Source organism: Epinephelus fuscoguttatus, linkage group LG5 (assembly GCF_011397635.1).
Source record: "Epinephelus fuscoguttatus linkage group LG5, E.fuscoguttatus.final_Chr_v1".
Classification (NCBI taxonomy): Eukaryota; Metazoa; Chordata; class Actinopteri; order Perciformes; family Serranidae; genus Epinephelus; species Epinephelus fuscoguttatus.
In genome coordinates, this window is record NC_064756.1 from 20246037 (window position 1) to 20266175 (window position 20139).

Consider the following 20139-nt stretch of genomic DNA (forward strand, 5'->3'; position numbering starts at 1 on the left):
AGATTACTGTCATGACTGTCAGGAAGGATTCATAAATGTGTAGTTGCAGCCAAACTAGTCTTCTCCAACAAGGGCTGGTCTGAATGTGATCTCTGACAGAAAGATGCTTTGGCAATAATGTCTTTGTTGTAATTGTACCAAAAGAGCATATTGAATTGAATCAACACACAATTTCTGGCTGTGTTGGACCTTGGCTGAAGTACAGTCTGATACATTTATCAACAATAGGTTCCCCTTGATCTGACATTCTTCTCAGTTTAAATCAGTTGCTACAGTTGGCAAGGCAAACTCCCCTAAGCTCCCCACCACTGCCGCCAGTGCCCGAATGAACACTCCAGGCGAAGCCAAACACCGTTCATCTGCACACACTGTGATGCCACACAGCTGGTTCAATATCAGCAAAGTTTCCCTTTATATTCATTGTCTTGTGTGGCAGCAGTGATGTGGTGGTCCACTTTTACACTGTGATCTGTAGCCTATAGTTCGGCTTTAGCTTCTAACTATCTTTGTCTTTTTAACCTGTTGTTGCTGCTGAGTTAGTCTCGCCACCAGACAATCAGAGATCTCTGCCTTCTGATAATCTGGGGACACTCCTTTCTAAAGTGTGTTTAACACACCGGCAAAAACGGCCGGCAACAAAGCAACGCCTCTTACATTTTTGAAAAGGACACGCTCCCCCTTTTCTCGTCCGCAAGGAAACAAACACACAGAGAGCTTGAAAATGGATGCCGAGAGATTAAACTCCGTTTTATCAAATGTGTGCTCATCTGTGAAGAAAATATTTTTTCCAGCGGATGTCTTAGTTACAACATGATTGAGCTAACTGGAGTAGTTTCATGTCGTATCCGACAACGGGAGGCTTTTAACAGATGACGTCCTGATGTTAGCTTTGCTGCTGTTAGCTGTCCCTGTCAGCTGCAGCCACTGATGCTTTCTAGACATTGTGATTTCCCAAAACTGAATAAATACCACACATAGCAACACAAAACTGCTTTGCTAGCTCAATCATGTTGTAACTAAGATATCCGCTGGAAAAAATATTTTTTTCACAGACCGTTTAATGAGTTATTACCTATTACAGACACCGCTAACGGCTAAGAAATAGTAATGTTTGTTCAAACATTGTGTTTATAGACTTTACAAACATCGGATTAGTCTAAACGGTGATACAGTGATGTGAAAAATGTGATATATATAAACCAGCAGAGCTTTTAGCTATATATAGCTATTTATACAGTACAGGCCAAAAGTTTGGACACACCTTCTCATTCAATGCGTTTTCTTTATTTTCATGACTATTTACATTGTAGATTCTCACTGAAGGCATCAAAACTATGAATGAACACATGTGGAGTTATGTACTTAACAAAAAAAGGTGAAATAAATGAAAACATGTTTTATATTCTAGTTTCTTCAAAATAGCCACCCTTTGCTCTGATTACTGCTTTGCACACTCTTGGCATTCTCTCCATGAGCTTCAAGAGGTAGTCACCTGAAATGGTTTTCCAACAGTCTTGAAGGAGTTCCCAGAGGTGTTTAGCACTTGTTGGCCCCTTTGCCTTCACTCTGCGGTCCAGCTCACCCCAAACCATCTCGATTGGGTTCAGGTCCGGTGACTGTGGAGGCCAGGTCATCTGCCGCAGCACTCCATCACTCTCCTTCTTGGTCAAATAGCCCTTACACAGCCTGGAGGTGTGTTTGGAGTCATTGTCCTGTTGAAAAATAAATGATCGTACAACTAAACGCAAACCGGATGGGATGGCATGTCGCTGCAGGATGCTGTGGTAGCCATGCTGGTTCAGTGTGCCTTCAATTTTGAATAAATCCCCAACAGTGTCACCAGCAAAACACCCCCACACCATCACACCTCCTCCTCCATGCTTCACAGTGGGAACCAGGCATGTGGAATCCATCCGTTCACCTTTTCTGCGTCTCACAAAGACACGGCGGTTGGAACCAAAGATCTCAAATTTGGACTCATCAGACCAAAGCACAGATTTCCACTGGTCTAATGTCCATTCCTTGTGTTTCTTGGCCCAAACAAATCTCTTCTGCTTGTTGCCTCTCCTTAGCAGTGGTTTCCTAGCAGCTATTTGACCATGAAGGCCTGATTCGCGCAGTCTCCTCTTAACAGTTGTTCTAGAGATGGGTCTGCTGCTAGAACTCTGTGTGGCATTCATCTGGTCTCTGATCTGAGCTGCTGTTAACTTGCGATTTCTGATGCTGGTGACTCAGATGAACTTATCCTCAGAAGCAGAGGTGACTCTTGGTCTTCCTTTCCTGGGTCGGTCCTCATGTGTGCCAGTTTCGTTGTAGCGCTTGATGGTTTTTGCGACTCCACTTGGGGACACATTTAAAGTTTTGCAATTTTCCGGACTGACTGACCTTCATTTCTTAAAGTAATGATGGCCACTCATTTTTCTTTAGTTAGCTGATTGGTTCTTGCCATAATATGAATTTTAACAGTTGTCCAATAGGGCTGTCGGCTGTGTATTAACCTGACTTCTGCACAACACAACTGATGGTCCCAACCCCATTGATAAAGCAAGAAATTCCACTAATTAACCCTGATAAGGCACACCTGTGAAGTGGAAACCATTTCAGGTGACTACCTCTTGAAGCTCATGGAGAGAATGCCAAGAGTGTGCAAAGCAGTAATCAGAGCAAAGGGTGGCTATTTTGAAGAAACTAGAATATAAAACATGTTTTCAGTTATTTCACCTTTTTTTGTTAAGTACATAACTCCACATGTGTTCATTCATAGTTTTGATGCCTTCAGTGAGAATCTACAATGTAAGTAGTCATGAAAATAAAGAAAACGCATTGAATGAGAAGGTGTGTCCAAACTTTTGGCCTGTACTGTATATATAGCTAAGTTATATATAGAGAGCTAAAAGCTCTGCTGGTTTTCTATCCGGAAGTATTTGTAAACAACAAGGCGAATCCCTCTATAGTCTGGCCGGACGGATGAGTCATGGCCTTGTAAAAGATTATGTTTGTTTCTTTTAGTTGGCGAGAATGTGTCACCGCAAACACGACAAACATCCACTAACTTTGACGGCGTTTTCTGCGAACACGGCTGAGCCATTTTGTACCGCTACATGTGTTTCTAGTGGGACTATGTTTACAAGCACAAGAGTTCAGCGAGCCACCGAAAAACCGCCCTGCAGATTTACTATTGGTTCTGCAACGTATGGAGTTTTTTAAACTCTGAAATTGTATCCGCCCATCTAAACACAAAATCAGGGAGAAAGTCATCAGTCTTTAGTTAAGCAAAGCATCTAAAGTGCTGACTTGTGAGTCTACTGCTGAGTCAGTTTGACATGCTGGATATATCCTTCAAACACAGACTGTAGACCGGACCCTCTGTCTGCTTCTCTCTGGAATCACTGGTTCATTTTTCCAAAAATAATAATAATTTGTCAAGGAGTGCAGTTAGTTACAGTGTGGGCTCCATGCTTACCCTGACAGCTTGTTGGACCATCACAAAGAGGCGGGGCTTAGTGTCAATTATGACAGAAATCTATTTTTTTTTCTTATAAACGTTACCAGCGTCTGCTTTAACCTCTAAGTATTTTCTGTGTTCTTACTTTTAGGACTTTGCCACTCAGGTCCCTTGTGAACTAATTAACGCCCCCGGGAGGTCCGCGGCCCTCAGGTTGAGAACCACTGCAGCATCCTGGGATGTCTCTGTCCATGATGCAGAAATCACACCTGTCTAATAAAGATGAAGTCCCATAATATAAAATGTGACTGATTTACAGCAAGTGGAAATTAAGATTGTTTGTTTTCAAGTCACATTTTGTTTTATTCTTTTCTCATGTCGTGTTTTCCTTTGTAGCCTATACTCCCACGCGCGTGCTTTGTATCGATCCTCATCAGAGTCTACGTATGGCTGATTTGGGCAGGTCCCTCCAATCAGCTGTCCCGCTGCCTCCGTCGTACGATGTTCTCGCGTGTTCTGCTCACGGTGCCTTGTTTTCATCACCCCAGCCTCAGTCCACAGCAGCTCCGCGTCTCAGTCGGTGGGCGAGGAGGATGAAGGGTGCGCATGTTGAAAAATGGACTGCGCACTTTCCTCGCGGGCTCTCGCATCGACGCGTCTGAAAACGTCCCCTCCACGGTGATGCTCCATGTTGCGGCGAGGAGCGGTTTTGCGGGAGGAGCGCGGCGCCAGGCACCGTGGCGGTTTTGCATTTTTACGCAGCGGTCCAGCCTCTTCGTCCTCTAATCAAACGGCGTCACATGCAGCTGGAAAGCACTTTAACGCTTCAGATAAAATGTGTTTGGGTGAATGCCGCAGCCCACAGGATTTGGAGCAGCACTGGAGGCCAGCATGCGCGGATCAGAGGACGTTTTTATAACGCTTGCGAATCATATATAGCAGATTTTGGCACTTAACGTAAAATCAAAGGTAAGCAGAGACATCACATCTTTATTATCGATGTTGACTGAAGGTGCATGCTCTTTCCCATTTCTGCAGATTTCCCTGGTCATCAATACCTTATTTATAGCTCCCACATGACCTCAATACACAACTTGCACTCTCCTCTCTCTGTGGCTGACATAAGCAATGTTCCCACTGTGGGAAAGTGACATTTAGCATCAGGAGTTCAAGCTGAAGTTGGAAAAGGTATAGTGTGTTGGAGACAGGCCGAGATGGATGCTTAAAAATCTGTCAGAGCCATCCTCCTGATTCCCTCCCTCTGTCCCTCCAGACTCAGCCATGGGTGATGAGAGCAACCTGTCTCGGCAGATAGAGAGTGTAGAGAGGAGCATGGTGTTCCTCAGACAGGAGCACCTCACTTTGCTCCACGGCCTCCACCTGGAGATCCTGTCCCTGCAGAAACGATGCGCAGGTGAGGGACACACTACTACTGATGTTACTGTGACTGTGTGTGTGTGTGTGTGTGTGTGTGTGAGGGGGCCAAGAAACTTTAAAGTGACCCAAAAATGTTCACTAACACTTCCTGACTTATTTAATGTACTATTCTTCTGTGCAACAATGTCGACACTATGCATGGGTGGATCATGAGACAATGGGCCCCTGGGTGCAGATATTCAAAAGGCCCCACCACCTGTCCCACATAGGAGCAAGACACTAAGACTTTGTGGTGGTTTTGCCTCCTTATTGTTGTTGTTTTGTGTCTCTTTGTAGTGTTATCGATCTTTTCATGCTTTTGTGTCTCTTTGTGGTCATTTTAGAGTCTCATTCCAGTCATATGTCTTAATTTGAGTGCCATTATTGTTTCTTTTTTAATTGTTTATTAATGCTTTATAGATAGATGAGCTGTAATGATATATACCGTTACTTGTTATCACCTCCAGGGCTGCGACTATTATCTGCTAATGACAATTTCCCCCTTTTCTGTCCTATAAAAATGTCACAAAATGAAAAAAATCCCCTCAATTTGATGTACTGAGACTGTTGTATTGTTCAAGCAGCATCCCCAAACTGAAATATATTCACTTCATTATTATATATGATGGAAAAAAGCAGCAAATCTTCACATGTAAGAAGCTGGAACCAGATAATGTTAGGGATCTTTCTTTGAAAGTCTTTGTTAATGACTGAATAATGACTTCAGCGCTAATGAGAAGGATTCCTGTGGTGTCTTTTTTTGCTGCTGTAATCAGCGCGGACCCCTCTCATTGACCCCCTACCCTCGGAGAGAAGATTTGCAAAGATGTTTAATTACAGGCGTGATGTATGATTGGAAGGAGGCAGTTTTGTGTCCTTTTCTAATCTATTTTTTTTTTTTACTTAATGATAACCAATAAAGCCTGGTAGAGCCGTGGGTAATCTGCAGCTCATTTTGAATGATTTCACCTTCATTTACTGGACGAAATGATCAATATTTATATTCAGACGGAACATAAGCTGTGATTGTTACTGCATTTATCGTCATTTTCATCTCAAGTAGAGAAACTAAATCTCTCCGTGTGCATACAGGCCTCATTGTTCATCTGATGTGTGTGTGTGTGTGTGTGCACCATCAATCAATGCCAGACAATGACTACATGGTGATGTCATGCCTCAATTCCTGTAGATTACATCATTTCCTGTTCAGGCCTAATGGATATGCCGTTCATTTAATCAAGTGGGCAAGTGCACATGTGATCATGCACACACAACACATGCACACACACAGTTGCATTACTATAATTGTGGGGATGTTTTATTTAATTCCCTGGAGGCTTTGCTGACCCTTTTACTATTACACTCACCCTCACCTAAAAACATGTATGTACCTTCAGATACATATTTAGCCTTGTAGGGGGGCAGGTTTGTGTCCCCAGAGCAGAGGGGAATCCCCTTATGTGACTGAGTGAACACACATGAAAACACACATACATACAAGTCTAACACAATGCACACACACACACACACACACACACACACACTATACACCCTCAGAGAGATGTGTTCAAACATATCATCCATCAGGGTTAATCCACAGATCCTATGTCTTTAGTAATCCATATGAACGGGATTGTGGTTAACAAACACAGGGGGGAGAGCAGGGGGAGGGGTGTGTGTGTGTGTGTGTGTGTGTGTGTGAGCTCAGGTTGCCATGGTAATGTTAACTCCTCAGTGACTCCTGGCTAAGGCAGTTAATCTCATACAGATTTAGTTGAAGCACTCCCATCAAACTGCTGGTCCTTCCTCAAACACAATAACTCAGATCATTTTAATTTGTACACCCTGAGAGAGGGGACAACCTGAGGAATCAGCAGTGTGAAATTTGTGGCTGTAGTGTCAAAAATGTGAGCGTGGTCACAGGTTAGAAAAGTGGCACGATGTGTTTGCTTCCATAGCAATATTATAGCAGATAATGTTGTCTCATATTGATGGCAGGCACCTGAATTGAATCGTATCGAGATCATATCATGGCAGACTTTGTAATATCAGCAAATATTGTAGCGTCGTCCAAAGAATCAATATATCGTATCGTGATAAAACCAGTGATTTACACCCCAAGTTTGAAAGCTGCATTGTGAATAGCTGGTGCTCCACAGCAATGCTGACTTTACACGTTGAATAATGCCATTAATACATTAATGATGTGGAATATTGAAAAGGTGATGCTACACTGCAACGCTGGTGCTAATGTGTAAGAAGAAGGTGAAGTAGTAGCAATAGTTGGAAAAGTGTGAACAGGTTTAATCAGTATGAATGACACTGAAAAGTTGAACGATAACAATACTGTGGAATAGTTCAAGGTTTTAGAAAAAGCTGAGTGCAATGCTGGCTTCAATGTGTAAGAATGAGGTGAAGTGATACGAACAATTGAAAGAGTGGAAATGGGTCCAGTTAGTATGAATGTCAATGGAAAGTTGAATAATACATGAAATATAGAAGTTAACTTCAGAGATTGAGCTGAGGCTCGTCTTCCATGTTTAAGCTTTCCGGTCAAAAACATAACATAACATAACTTAAACATAACTAACTCCTGCTTTTACATAACATTGTGAGAGAGGGGGGACACCCTGATGGACACTGTGTGAGAAATTTGTCTATGTTGTGTCAAAAAATATGATCAGGGCAGCAGGCTGTCCAATTTTGTTTGTAAAATGTCTTCAGTCTGTGTGTGTGTGTGTGTGTGTGTGTGTGAGTGTGAGGGAGAAGGGGAAAGGATGAGATGGCTCAGAGCCAATGTAACCAGTTGTGTAGAAAATGACCCCCTCCATCACCTCCGTCACTCTGTAGCTCAGCTGTACAATCACATCTGGTCAATAAAGCTGTGCATTGTGGTTACGGTGTGTGTGTATGTGTGTGTGTGTGTGTGAGAGAGAGAGAGAGAGAGAGAGAGAGAGAAAGAGATAGAGAGAGAGAGGTAGACAAAGAGAAAGACTAGGACAGAGAGATTTAAGCCCAGTTTCCACCAAGCAGTACGGTACAGTTCAACATTTTTTCCGTTTCCACTGTGAAAAGTTGTGGATGGTACCAATGGAACCGTTCCGTACGGTCCCCATTTTTGGTCCCCCCTCTGTTGGGGTACCTAGCACACAGATCTGGTACTAAAAGGTGGAGCTGTGAACACTGCAGTCTGTTGATTGGTCAATAGCAGACAGTCACTCTGCTCAGGGCTGAGCTGTGGCTGGTTTTGAAGCTCATGTAACCACTGTTCATACTGTGGAGAGTTTTATATATATTAGTAAACCGTAACTATAAGAGCCAGGAAATACAGTGAGTGCTGGATGGAGCAGTGAGTGTAAACAACCCTGCCCACATTTAAGGGTACTGTTTGTGGTGGAAACGCTAGGGTCTACAGTAGGTACCATGTCTGAAGGATTACTGTTGGTTCCAAAGGTACCATACCGAAAGTGTTTGGTCAAAACGGGGCTTTAGTCTCTCTGACCTCGTCAGTCTTTGTCTGTGTTTCTCTCTCTCTGTGTTAGTCTAACACACCAACACCACTGTGTACACAAAGAGCAGCTCAAACGGTGCTATTAAAGATTGTTGACAATCTGTGGTCCATGGGGCTTAAAAGTTAAGTGTATGTGCTCTTTCTGCTCCAACAAGGGTTCGCTTGTTTGATCCGCACCAGAGTTTGAATCACACCACTCCAAACAAACCGAACTATCTGTGGAAGCGGACCAGGGTTTGTTTAAAGTGGACCAAATAGCGCCAGTGTGAATGGGTCCTCACTGTTTAAGCAAAGTGTGAGAGACAGAGGGGCAGATCTCCCACTACTACTTCTATACTCTTTGAGCCTGTGGCGGCAGGCCTACGAATATGCGAAGTATCTGTTGTTCAATTACAGCCAACCGCCCTAGAGCCAGAGTTGTCCAACAAATTTGAGCTGGTTGAAAATCAGCAAAGTGTCCCTTTGAGGCTCATTCCTTTAACATCTTTCAGTTTTGTAAGTTGTACATGTTGTTAGGGAGGGTTGTTGCTAGTTCTCCCTCTCAGAGCTGTCAGCACCTGTGCTCAACTAAGCACAGGTGTTGATTAGGCGCTCTGCCTGGATGGTAGCGAAGGCCAGGCAGTAGCGTAGTGTAAATCTCAACGCTCTTCTCTGGCTATCACTCATCCTCCCAGGAAAATGATTTACTTTGAAATCCCAGAGAGGATTTCAGATGTATTGCTTCCAGCCAATCGCACATTTTGTCAAAATGTATAACTTGTCATCCTCTCAGTTTTTGTTTTCAAAGAGGTTCACAGATATAAACCGAGGTGAGGAATGGAGGTCTGAAGGACGGCTGTGAGACGAGGTGCAGATACAGTCTGCAGGTGTGGGAGGTGTTTGCTGCCAGTTCACTAACGTGCAGCCTGGAAGGATGATGCAAGGTTGAGCTGCTGATGTTGCTGTGACAATAAGCTCTGACTTTGTCCCGCTGACCTCTATTTTATTGTTCTAAACTCTTATCCTCATCACCACAAAGGCTCCTCTGTCTCCTTGAACAACGAGCTAAATCAATTTGTGTTCTGTTTATGAAACTGGGGCTTTCCCTCTGATATCATGTCTTTATTGTGTGTCATAGAAATCAATTAGGTCTGTGTGTGTGTCCTTTAAGATATGTTGGCGACATTCAAGGTCAAGCCATGAAACAAAAACCTTGAAATGCTCAATGAGGCTGCACGAGATAAGCCGGACCTACAAAGTGTTGCACACACTGAACGCTGCAATGTGCTGAGCTCCTCGATTTCATTGTTTGACTGTTGTTTGAAGAAATAGTTTCTAGAGCCGACCGGCGGTTAAATTAACTTCATGAGTGATTCTGGCAGTTGTGAATGAAGACAGAAAACTGGAGCTCTCACAGTCTTCATTATTTGGTCATCACTTTGATACTTAAAAAGCAATCAACGAGGCTGTCTGTCTAGAACTGCCTATCTGGGGTTCCTCTATCCCTCCCCTTCCTCCCTGCTTTCCTTCCTCTCTTCCCTACTATCTGTCCTCCCACCCTCTTCATCCCCTCTCTGTCTTTTCATGCCAGCTGCATGGGTGGGCGTGTTATGCTGACTGCAGAGGAAAGGAGAAAGGGTGTGACAGGGAGAGCAGGGGAGAAGAAAGGCTATCTGCTGCTCTACATTCTGCTTCATATTTTTTTGTAAACATCCAAGCAAGTGAGTGTCATTAGAGTTAATTTAAAATGATGGCTTTCTCCTTTTTTTAAAGAAAATGAAACTAGTTTTTAATCGTCACCCGTAGTGGATTGAAGAGTCACATATTTCTGGCTGTGGGAAATTAAAATAGGACAAATCTATGCCACATTCATCTAAAAATGACTGTAGCCGCACACATGCAGACACATTCCCGTGTTTGAGCGCGGGCTGAAAGCTCAATGTCGACATTTCCCTGCAGTCCAGCCGCCCTGAATGACCATCGAAATGACTGACAGGACGTAAATGACTGGCGGTCCAACCTTGCACAGCCCTCTAAGCTGAAATGTTTTTATCCAGGACCATCCAGCCCTGCTAATAACTAAGTACCATACACCAGTCTGGTACATTATCGACTCAAAAACATAAACCATTAGATGCTGTAATGCACTTACATGAGATATAATCCGTCCAGTATCTAATACTGCTGGCATGCCAGATGTAATATCATATCACGTAATATTTGGATAATCATGTTGGTGGGGTAACTCACAATGATGTCATTCAGCTCTATAAATACATCCTGCACTACTGAAAAAAAGTTATACAGTCATTGATTTATTGTCCAATCTAAAATTCAGACATGTGGGCTGCTGATTGTCTGCTGCCTGTTGTCTGTATTTTAGTTTGGTTCCCAGGATGTAGAGCTTTTGTTTGCATTCATGTAGCATCAGAATAATTGGAAAAATTAGCTCCTGACTTGGAAAATTCATATGAACGCTCTCTCAAGTTGGGAAACAACTAGGAACGTCTGTTGCTGAGTTGATGTCATATGCACAAACATAGCGGGTAAAAGTAAATTTTCAGTTGATGGTGATGACCTTTTTGTTAATTTACACAGTGCACGTCAATTTTTTGCTCCCATGTCATTTCTAATATGGTACAAGGTTGTAACTGTCAGTTGATGTCCATGTAGAGTGACCTAGATTAATTAGAGAAGGTATTAACATTAGTCAGGTAAAGCTGACCAACAGCCCCCACTGTACACAACCAGAGATTCGCTCCCGTTCATTGGGTGCATGCTGGGAGACCAAGCTGGAAGTGCGATGAGAGGGCATGACAAAAATTCATACAGTGCTCACGTCAACACAGACAATCAAGCTGCAGTCACGAGTGACCAGCGGGGCAGGGCAGTCAGCGTTTTTGCAACTCGGTCACGTATAGTGGAGCTGCACCGTCAGACAGAATTCTCCTCCCCTTCTGATTCTTCAATGTTCCCATTTTCAAAATTCCAGTTCCTATGTCAAACTTGCATAATCAGACCTATTTCCACACTTTCTTTAGCACCATGCATAAAAACAATGACCATCAAGCTAGCAACCCACACGCTGAAATGCCTTTAATGGTTTACATGGCCTTGTTTTCCAGGGTTTTAGCCATTTTTATCAGACACATTGATGGACTCACGAATGCAGACTGAGACGCAATGTAAAGTTCAGGGTTTTTAATACAGTCCGGGTCAGTACACAAAAGGCAGTCAGCTCAGGCAGAGGTAACCAAATCAACAGGCAAAAGCTCCCTGGTCTAAATACGAAAAAAAAGGTCAATCTCACGAGGAAACACGCACAAGGAGAAGCATCAGAAAGCTCACACGAAGACAAGACAATCTAGCAGAGAACAAAGGGAAGACGTAGATCTATATGCACTCTGACAGGGGAGATAATGAGTCGCAGGTGAACAATCAGGGAGGTGGGAAACTTGACAGGACATGGGGAGACAAACAACAGACTTTCAAAATAAAACAGGAAACAGAACATCACATTCAAACCCTGACAATTTTAATGCCAGGGCTGGATTTCCCACATGCAAATGTTACACCAAAACAAGTTCCCTCCTGACTCTTTTAGCAAAAGAGCACTGTTGATGCATCCTGGGCTCAATGCTGCCAAAGACTGTGATTGGTGTAGAGACATAAAAACAACCCAGAGCTTTTATTTTCCCCCTCAGTGCAGAATTGTGATGGGTTCAGCCCAACCTTTCTCCAGTGCTGACACTGCACTAGAAAGGTCCTGCTGTGCAAGACTTTTTATTTTTATGGCACAAGACAAATGGAAGAGCATCCACTAATGCAAGGCAATAAAAATACCTACAATGTGACACGGACAGTGTAACAGTATTCAGAGGAAACACAAACTACACAACAGAAAGTCAACCTCATATGTTGCACAGCACACAAATCACTTGAGAACATTTGCATTGACCAGTTCTCCAGAAAAAAATCATGCATTACCTGTCAAATCCATCAGTCTGCAGAATATGAAAATGTAGCTCTGGGTAAAAATGTTGAAATCTGCAAAACAAAGTGTAAAGAGTTATTAACCTGCATTACATGTTGTGATGAATGTAGCTCTGCTTATGTTGCTTAATGGTAAGCATTCTGTATTTTACTCCAGTTTTTTCTTGGGGGGCGACTTCCTATTTGTTTAGTTTGCATTTCCTCGAACCCCATTTCCGTATTGCACAGCCAGTAGTTTTTCTTTAAGTGAATATTGATTCCAGTGAGGAATGCTAATAATGCTAATATGTCTTATTGAGGTCGCAGTGGAGAGAGTTTTTCCCCAGAGTGTGACAGGTAAATGTAACATCATCGGTCAAGTCTCTGACGTGCAGTCTTTTATGTAAAGTTTCATATTTAGCTTCATGAATTATGTATGAGCTCAGTGAGAGCGTGCTGCAAACTGCATTGAGCATCTGTTTTGTTAACCAGCAGCAGCAATAGTCAGCATACAGCTGTATTAAGACATTTCAGCACCACTGAGCATCAGTGTTTAAGCTCTAATAATATGATTTCATGTGTTTTTATATATATTTATGTCTCTTAATGGTTCCCTCCTGTGGTTTTGTCTCTTGTGTTTTCCAGAGTTGACAAGTGAACTAAAGGTGAAGCCTCCGGGCAGAAGCCAAATAGGTATGTAAAAAAAACCATCCCCTCAATGCTCGTCACTTTTTCCTCCTCACAAACCTCCATCATGAATCAGCTCTCCGTCTGCACTGAAGACAGAGAGACTCTCCTTGGGCTTGTTTGTCTTCGCCGCGCTCAACCTCAACCCCCAATCCACCATAACTCGCCGCCCGCATCCCTCTCTGCCTCCCTCTGTCCTTCCCACCCTCCCATCCCCCAGGGGATAGATCCCTGTCAGCTCCCCTCCTCCCTCTTCCCTCTTCTCAACCCATACCTCCTTATCTCTCTTCCTCTCCTCACTTCCTTCCAGAGGACATCATGGGTGCAAAGTGCGTCTGTGTTTCCTTGTTTTTCCTGTGTGAAAAGAATTGGTCACAGCTGCACGGGAGGGCTACACAAGCTCGCTGCGAAGACACTGACGCAGCTGCAGAGACAGCATGCCTCAACATATTTGGCTCATAGCTGACATTTGCAGGACCGTTTGTGGTGTCTGGGTGCAGGGATGCAGAGATAGGCACCATTTTGTCACAGCAAATTAGAGACGGAGCGCATGAAGAGAAGTCAAAAGGCTGTGCGAATGTGCGTGTGTGTGCTTGTTGATAGATAAGGAGTGGTGGTGTGTGAGTTGTGCTTGGCTGCATTACTCAGCCATTAAACCCCATCTCCTTTTCCAGGACAGGTTACCCCCGATCCATCAATATAGCGCGGCCCTCTGTTCTCCTCCCACCCTGACAAATTGATCCAGCCTCTTTTTCTTTTCCTGCTCTCGTTTTTCCTCCTCGTCCCAGAGGGGGTGTCCACTTACAAGACTTTGCTGAGAACGAAGAGAGACGTAGGGCCAGAAAAAGGAGAGAGGAAGAGGTGGAAGGAGAGGGGTAATGAGAGGTAGCAAGGAGAGAGATTAAGGGAAAAGACAAGGCGGGAGAATGCGGTCAGCTGCAGACATGGAGGAGGAGGAGGAGGAGGGGAGAGGGTATGGAAGGATATGAAGATCACATTAGGTTCTGTAGTCTATAGTTAGCATATGAGCTCAAGCTGGGTGTGGTGATGGGCGACAGAAAACCTGAGGCCGATCGGTCCTGAGAGGATCCATCCTGGAAGACAGATCTGTGAAATAGAAGAAAGGACAAAGATACCAGAGAAAGACAATAAAGAGAAGTCATGCAGACGAAAAAAATAAAGAAAGCTAGTAGCAAGTGAAAAAAGTAGATCATAAAGCAATATATAGCAGCTTTAACCTCAAACCCAAAGCTTTTATTCGTGTATGAAGCACCTTATTACATTTAAGCCTAATATGGATTCCAGGCTTTATAGTTTCACCTCCAGGACTCACCAAACCTCCCTCCGCCCTTCAGGATTCTCGTACCCTGCAAGCCTGACCTATTTCTATGGGCAGGGGCATCAGTCCCAGCCTCTGTGGATGTAATCTCCTTCTCCTCTGGCGAGCTCCAGCTCAGTCAGCCCTGAGGTTGCTGCACTGGCTTTTCATCCATACCTCCCTCTCCTCCGGGGAATTTTATTGGAAGGAAAGAGCACAAATGTTGTCTACAGAAGCAAAAAGAAAAAAGAACAATAAGCAGAATATTGCGTTCAGCCTGACCTTGGCAGGGAGGTTGAAGTTCATGCAGAGGGGAGGGCTTAAGTAGTCGTTTTTGTGTCTCAACTCTTGGGAACAAATCAGCTCTAGGTGATGACATAGAATTTAGCCAATGGACGAGATTCTATCTGACTGCAAAGGCGAGCTTTATGTACAGTGTGTGCAACATGACTGGGCTGCACCTTGCTCTGTGTAGTAAAAGAGGGTTTGACTTAAAACAACATTGTTAAGTGATCTGTGCTGGCTAGTTTTTCTCTCCGTTCACCCCATATATGTAAATCCTGATGATTCATTAATAATCTCAGAAAATTTTGTTTTGATTCACTGCCAAGGAATACAGGGTCAATATTGCTGATATTGATAACGTTACTGATGCTTTTTAAGTGGTTTCTATACTTTAATGTAGAGGCGAGCAGTGTGTGATCATTTATGAGGTGAATAATCAGTCTGCTAATGTAACAGCTGATGATAACCAATTAGTTTGAAAATGCAGCATTAACCAATACTGAAGATCCGATATGACTAAAATATTAATTTCACTACAACATACTCGGATATTCCTCCTCGGATATCCTCTCTGAATAGACTCTGCCAGTAAACTGCGTGTCAGGGGTCTGGATGCTGAGGCATTTCCCTCCTCCTCCATTTCTTTCTGTTGCAGCTCTAAGTTCAGGCTGTGCAGTGTGCGACTGCAAATGTATGTTGTTTGAATGCACATTACACGACAACAGCTCTGAAGAAGGAAAGAATAGTTTAGTTTATTAGTTTATTTAATAGGGGCCATGTACAACACAACTATTGAGCCATTCATTCAGAACGTTCTTCACACTGACAGTTTTACTCTTGATCTACAAATGGGTACAAGAAACTCATCTCTTTTTGGTATTAAACCTATAGACATTAGAGCCTATCTCCAAAATAAAACGTAATGTCTGCAGCATCGATATTTTGGCGACAGTCCTCAAACCACTACTCTCCAACTATTGCATACTGCAGTATATTGGGTTAGGCGGCAGTAGCTCAGTCCATAGGGACTTGGGTTGGGAACCGGAGGGTCACCTGTTCAAGTCCCTGTCCAGACCTAAATATGGAGAGGTGCCAGTTCACCTCCTGGGCACTGCTGAGGTGCCCTTGAGCAAGGCACTGAACCCCCCAACCGCTCGGAGCGCCTGTCATGGGCAACCCCACTCTGACATCTCTCCACTTAGTGCATGTATAGGTCCTGTTTGTGCATGTGTGTGTTTGAATGTATTTTTAGTAAATTACTTAAACACATGAATTAACTTAACTTGTAAACCTTACATCACTATATTTGATGTTGTGTTTTTAATTGTTTTTTAAACTCTTGTGAAGCAATTTGATTCACCTGTGGTCGTTGTAAAGTGCTATATAAATAAAGTACATGACATGACATGATATATTGCCCAGCTCTAGTCTATCACTTGGGGGAGGGATGGAGATTACCCTTTCCTTATATGTGTGTCATATCAGCTCTAAAGCCACCAGACTGAACCATTTTCTAGCCGGCTTGGTCCCATTATCCTCTTTCATATCTGTTTTACTGAGTGGATCTCAGACAAATTATGATCTGGACAATCTCTGAGTTCTGCGTCTGTGGTCGCACAGTATGTGATGAGGATTAGAGGTCGTGTGGCCCAACAAATGCTCAGCTCTGTGCTTTGAGGCGAGATAAGTAATCTGCCTCTAAGGTAATGCACAGCATGAATTAAACTGTGTGTAAATGCTGTGTATGGTTTATGTGTATGTGCTGATTTTGTTGTACATTGTAGTAGGTTTTTATTTTTGTGAATAGACTTTGCAGCAGGTCATATATGTAGGCACATTTTAAAGTGATATGGAAACTAACCCCTGCAGATATTTAACACTCGTATTTCTGTGTCAGAGTTACAGGAGGAAGAGGAGCTCCTGGAGGCTCGGTGTTGGGACCTGGATAGCCGTCTGTCCGAGCAGGAGTGCACCTTAGGAGAGCTTCGTAAGGAGCTGAGTCACAAAGGGGCTCTGGTGGGAGCCCTCAGAGCCAATCTCAAGGAAAAGGAGCGCCATTTCCTCGAGGAGCTCAAACGGCGCAGCCACTGCTCCACCATCCTCAACACGGAGCTGCAGAAACAAACAGAGGCGGCAGCATACCTCTCGTTCCAGCTGCACGCTGCCAGGCAGAAACTGCACCACCAGCGGATGCAGCAGAGGCAGGGACTCCTCGCCCGTGCCAACAGTCAGGGGGCCCAGTATAGTGCCGAGCAGAACTCTGTTTCTCCACAGATGCCATCAGGAGCCTCCCCTTCGTCTCCTGTGGTCAAACCCAAGCGTAAGAGCGCGAGGGCGTCTTCGAGAGTGGAGCGTGCCCGCGAGTGTGTGCCCATAGAGAAAGTGATGGGCCCCGCAGAGCCCACAGCGATGCCAGACCCTGCACTCTTCCTCCACCCTCGAAGGCACAGGGCTCGCTCCAGGCACACTGCAGCACAAAGACAGCCTCCACTGGGGCTAGAGAAGGAGGATGAGGAGGAAGGAGGTGGAGAGGGGCCAGTGGAGCACCAGGGTGAAGCTGCCAGACTGGTGTCTTCAGCCGCAGCGCCCCCTGCTGCTGAGACAAAGGCAGATTAGTGACTACTGTGACTTGTGCTTTTAACTGCAGTGTGATCACTGTATGATTATCTCCTGTCAGACTGTTAATGCTGTTAACTGTTGTTCTGCACTTTGACCAAATTGATACTGAGACTGGTTTTAGCTATTGAATTACATCACACTTATTGTAGACACTTTTTTAAATATGGACTTTGATATAACCTTAAATAACTTGCAAAGCGAAACTCAGTGTCACTTTAAGTCGGTCTGAAATGAAGTTAGATGAATTATCTGTTTACACTGGTGTCACATGCTCAGTATACTGTGGCAGCCCCTTTTTGATCTGTGGTGACTGAGTAGCAGCCATTTTAGGTGGGCTACAAGCCGACGTGTTGTGTAGCCCAGCCGACTTTGAACTTTCAAGGCCAATCGTAAATCAACCATGTGACCAAACATTTGTGTGGCCCCCCCTGACCGAGTCACAGCTGAAAATATCTGATGTGGCATGCACGTCTGTGTGAGTCCTCCAAGTGAAAAAATGTTGATTGAAAAGAGGTGTGTGGCCATTACTTTGAAAAAATACAATTAGAAATAGTAACTTGAGATAACTTTTTTTTTCTGAACTTCAATCCATGACCACTGCACTGCATATCGCTCTGTTAAGCTCTACAGCTGATAAATTTTATCTGTATTACGCCTCTTTATACCTAACACAGTAAATTCATATGTGATTTTGCCAGAAGAGGACGTATAATGCCAGTGTTGGGTCAATATCCTAGCCCCAGCTGTAACCTCAAATGCTTAACTCTTTAAACTCACCATACATTAAAGGTATAGTGTGCAGGATTTTCCCTAAATATCAATATATAGAGTCATACAGAAGAAATCCATCTTAATCATCACTCATGACACACTACAAGTATGTGGCAGTGTATGTTTCTGCAGAGACCTTTGCCTGTATTTTCTTTGTTTCTTCTTATTGTCTGTGTTTAGGACGTTCATGGGCGTGTACCCTCACAGCACTCAGGTGAGGTCGGGGCTTTATTAAAACTTAGTAGCCAAGTGCTAGCCCTGTTTCCACCAAACACTTTCAGTATGGTACCTCTGGAACCAAAAGTAACCCTTCAGACATGGTACCTAGACCCTAGTGTTTCCACTGCAAACAGTACTTAAATGTGGGCGGGTTGTTGTCACTCACTGCTCCGTCCAGCACGCATTGTATTTCCTCATCACCGGTGTGAGAGATGGACAGTCTTTGTCACACTGATATTTTCAGAATGAAATAGAGCAGGCTGCAGTGAGAGTCTCTCTTTATAAGATATTTAAAAATAGCAGGTTTGTGCATTTAGTCCTTCTAAGGCAAGCTCAGGGGTTTAGTGTCGCAGTAGCCCACAGGAACAACGCTCCACAATGCTTTTTTTCTCTGAGTGAGGATTAGAATATATGCAGTTAACATAACCAGGTCGAAATTAATATATATAAACACTGGAAGATCCACTCATTACTAAAAGTGTATGTCATATAAAAACTAAAGCAATGGTCCAAGTTGACACAGTGAAATTTATAAGTTTTTTTTTTTTTTAATATTTTTTGGGGCATTTCGGCCCTCAATGGACAGGACAGACAAGTATGAAAGGGGGAGAGAGAGAGGGAGTGACACGCAGCAAAGTGCCACAGGCTGGAGTCGAACCCGGGCCGCTGTAGCAACAGCCCTGCACATGGGGCGCCCGCTCCACCACCAAGCCACCGACGCCCCGACACAGTGAAATTTAAGGTGTGTTGACTGATTTACGTCATCAACTCATGCATTGAGTAACATTACAAGTTAATGTTCCACCTTAAAAGTTGTCGGCAGTCGGCCCAGTAAATTAAGTTAATTTTTTCTCTGACTCCAGCTGCTGCAAGATGCAGCAAAACATCCTTTCATTTTATAGTTACAATAATAAAACTCTAATCGGTATGAACAGTGGTTTCAGCAGCCTCAAAACCAGCCACAGCTCAGCCCTGAGCAGAGTGACCGTCCTCTATTGACCAATCAACAGACTGCAGTGTTCACAGCTCCACCTTTTAGTACCAGATCTGTGAGCTAGGTACCCCAACAGAGGGGGGACCAAAAATGAGGACGGTACAGAACGGTCCAATTGGTACCATCCACAACTTTTCACAGTGGAAACAGAAAATAAGCGCACCAAACTGAACTGAACCGTACTGTTCGGTGGAAACAGGGCTTTGGAGACACAGCACCGAAAAATGAAACACAAATGTAGCAGGGCGAAACACCAAACGAGTGCATCTGGGGTTGGCTTTTGCTTTCACTTGCAAATGTGTTTACAAAGAGTAACCGACAATCCTGCATCGTATACCTTTAACAAAACTACTTGTCGTCAAAGACAAAAACTGACCTGTTTTTTCTCTTCAAATTGCAGCGTTTGTTTCTTTTATCAGTGCGTCTCTTAGGTGAAGGACAGATCAGATAGCAGTATTGTTGGCCATGTGTAAACTTAAAGTCTTGGATTAGCTAACACAATATTTAGAGTCTGTTTTACTAAAGGATCCACATTGAGGCACATGTGTGCTGCTTTGTATAAACAGGTGGTGATGATGACTTCTGATGCGTTTGACCGTGTGTTTCACTTGGGTGTGGTTTGCGCACTAAACACACACGCACAAACACACACTCTGATTACTTCAATGACTTTGTGTTTGTGGTTGTGTTGGGGTTTCTTTTCACCTCAGGAAAAATGGACAAACGAGAACAAGACTGGAGGTTTTGGTTTTTAACTGAAGCCTGGTTGATTTTCAAAGTGTTTATTTTTCATTTTGCGCAGTGTATCTGTGTCTAAATGCACACAAGTACGGTGACTGTGTGCTGTAACTGACCAGAGGGCAGGCGCAGCCGAAAGCTGTGTGTATGTGTGTGTGTGTGTGTGTGTGTGTGTGTGTGTGTGT

The 20139-nt window shown here is 43.8% G+C and overlaps 1 protein-coding gene across 2 annotated transcripts; it reads left to right on the top strand.

The window, feature by feature from the left end:
* Window positions 1–2923: 2923 nt before the first annotated feature.
* On the top strand, window positions 2924–20139 carry ccdc92ba (coiled-coil domain containing 92Ba). 2 transcript variants are annotated; one of them, XM_049577223.1, is made up of 4 exons: window positions 2924–4414; window positions 4719–4859; window positions 12969–13016; window positions 16511–20139. In XM_049577223.1, exons 2-4 carry the CDS (start codon window positions 4727–4729, stop codon window positions 17227–17229), a joined length of 900 nt encoding a protein of 299 aa, XP_049433180.1. In that variant the 5' UTR covers window positions 2924–4414; window positions 4719–4726; the 3' UTR covers window positions 17230–20139. The 2 variants fall into 2 exon arrangements, with proteins under 2 accessions (XP_049433180.1, XP_049433181.1); XM_049577224.1 differs by lacking the exon at window positions 2924–4414 and adding an exon at window positions 4521–4633.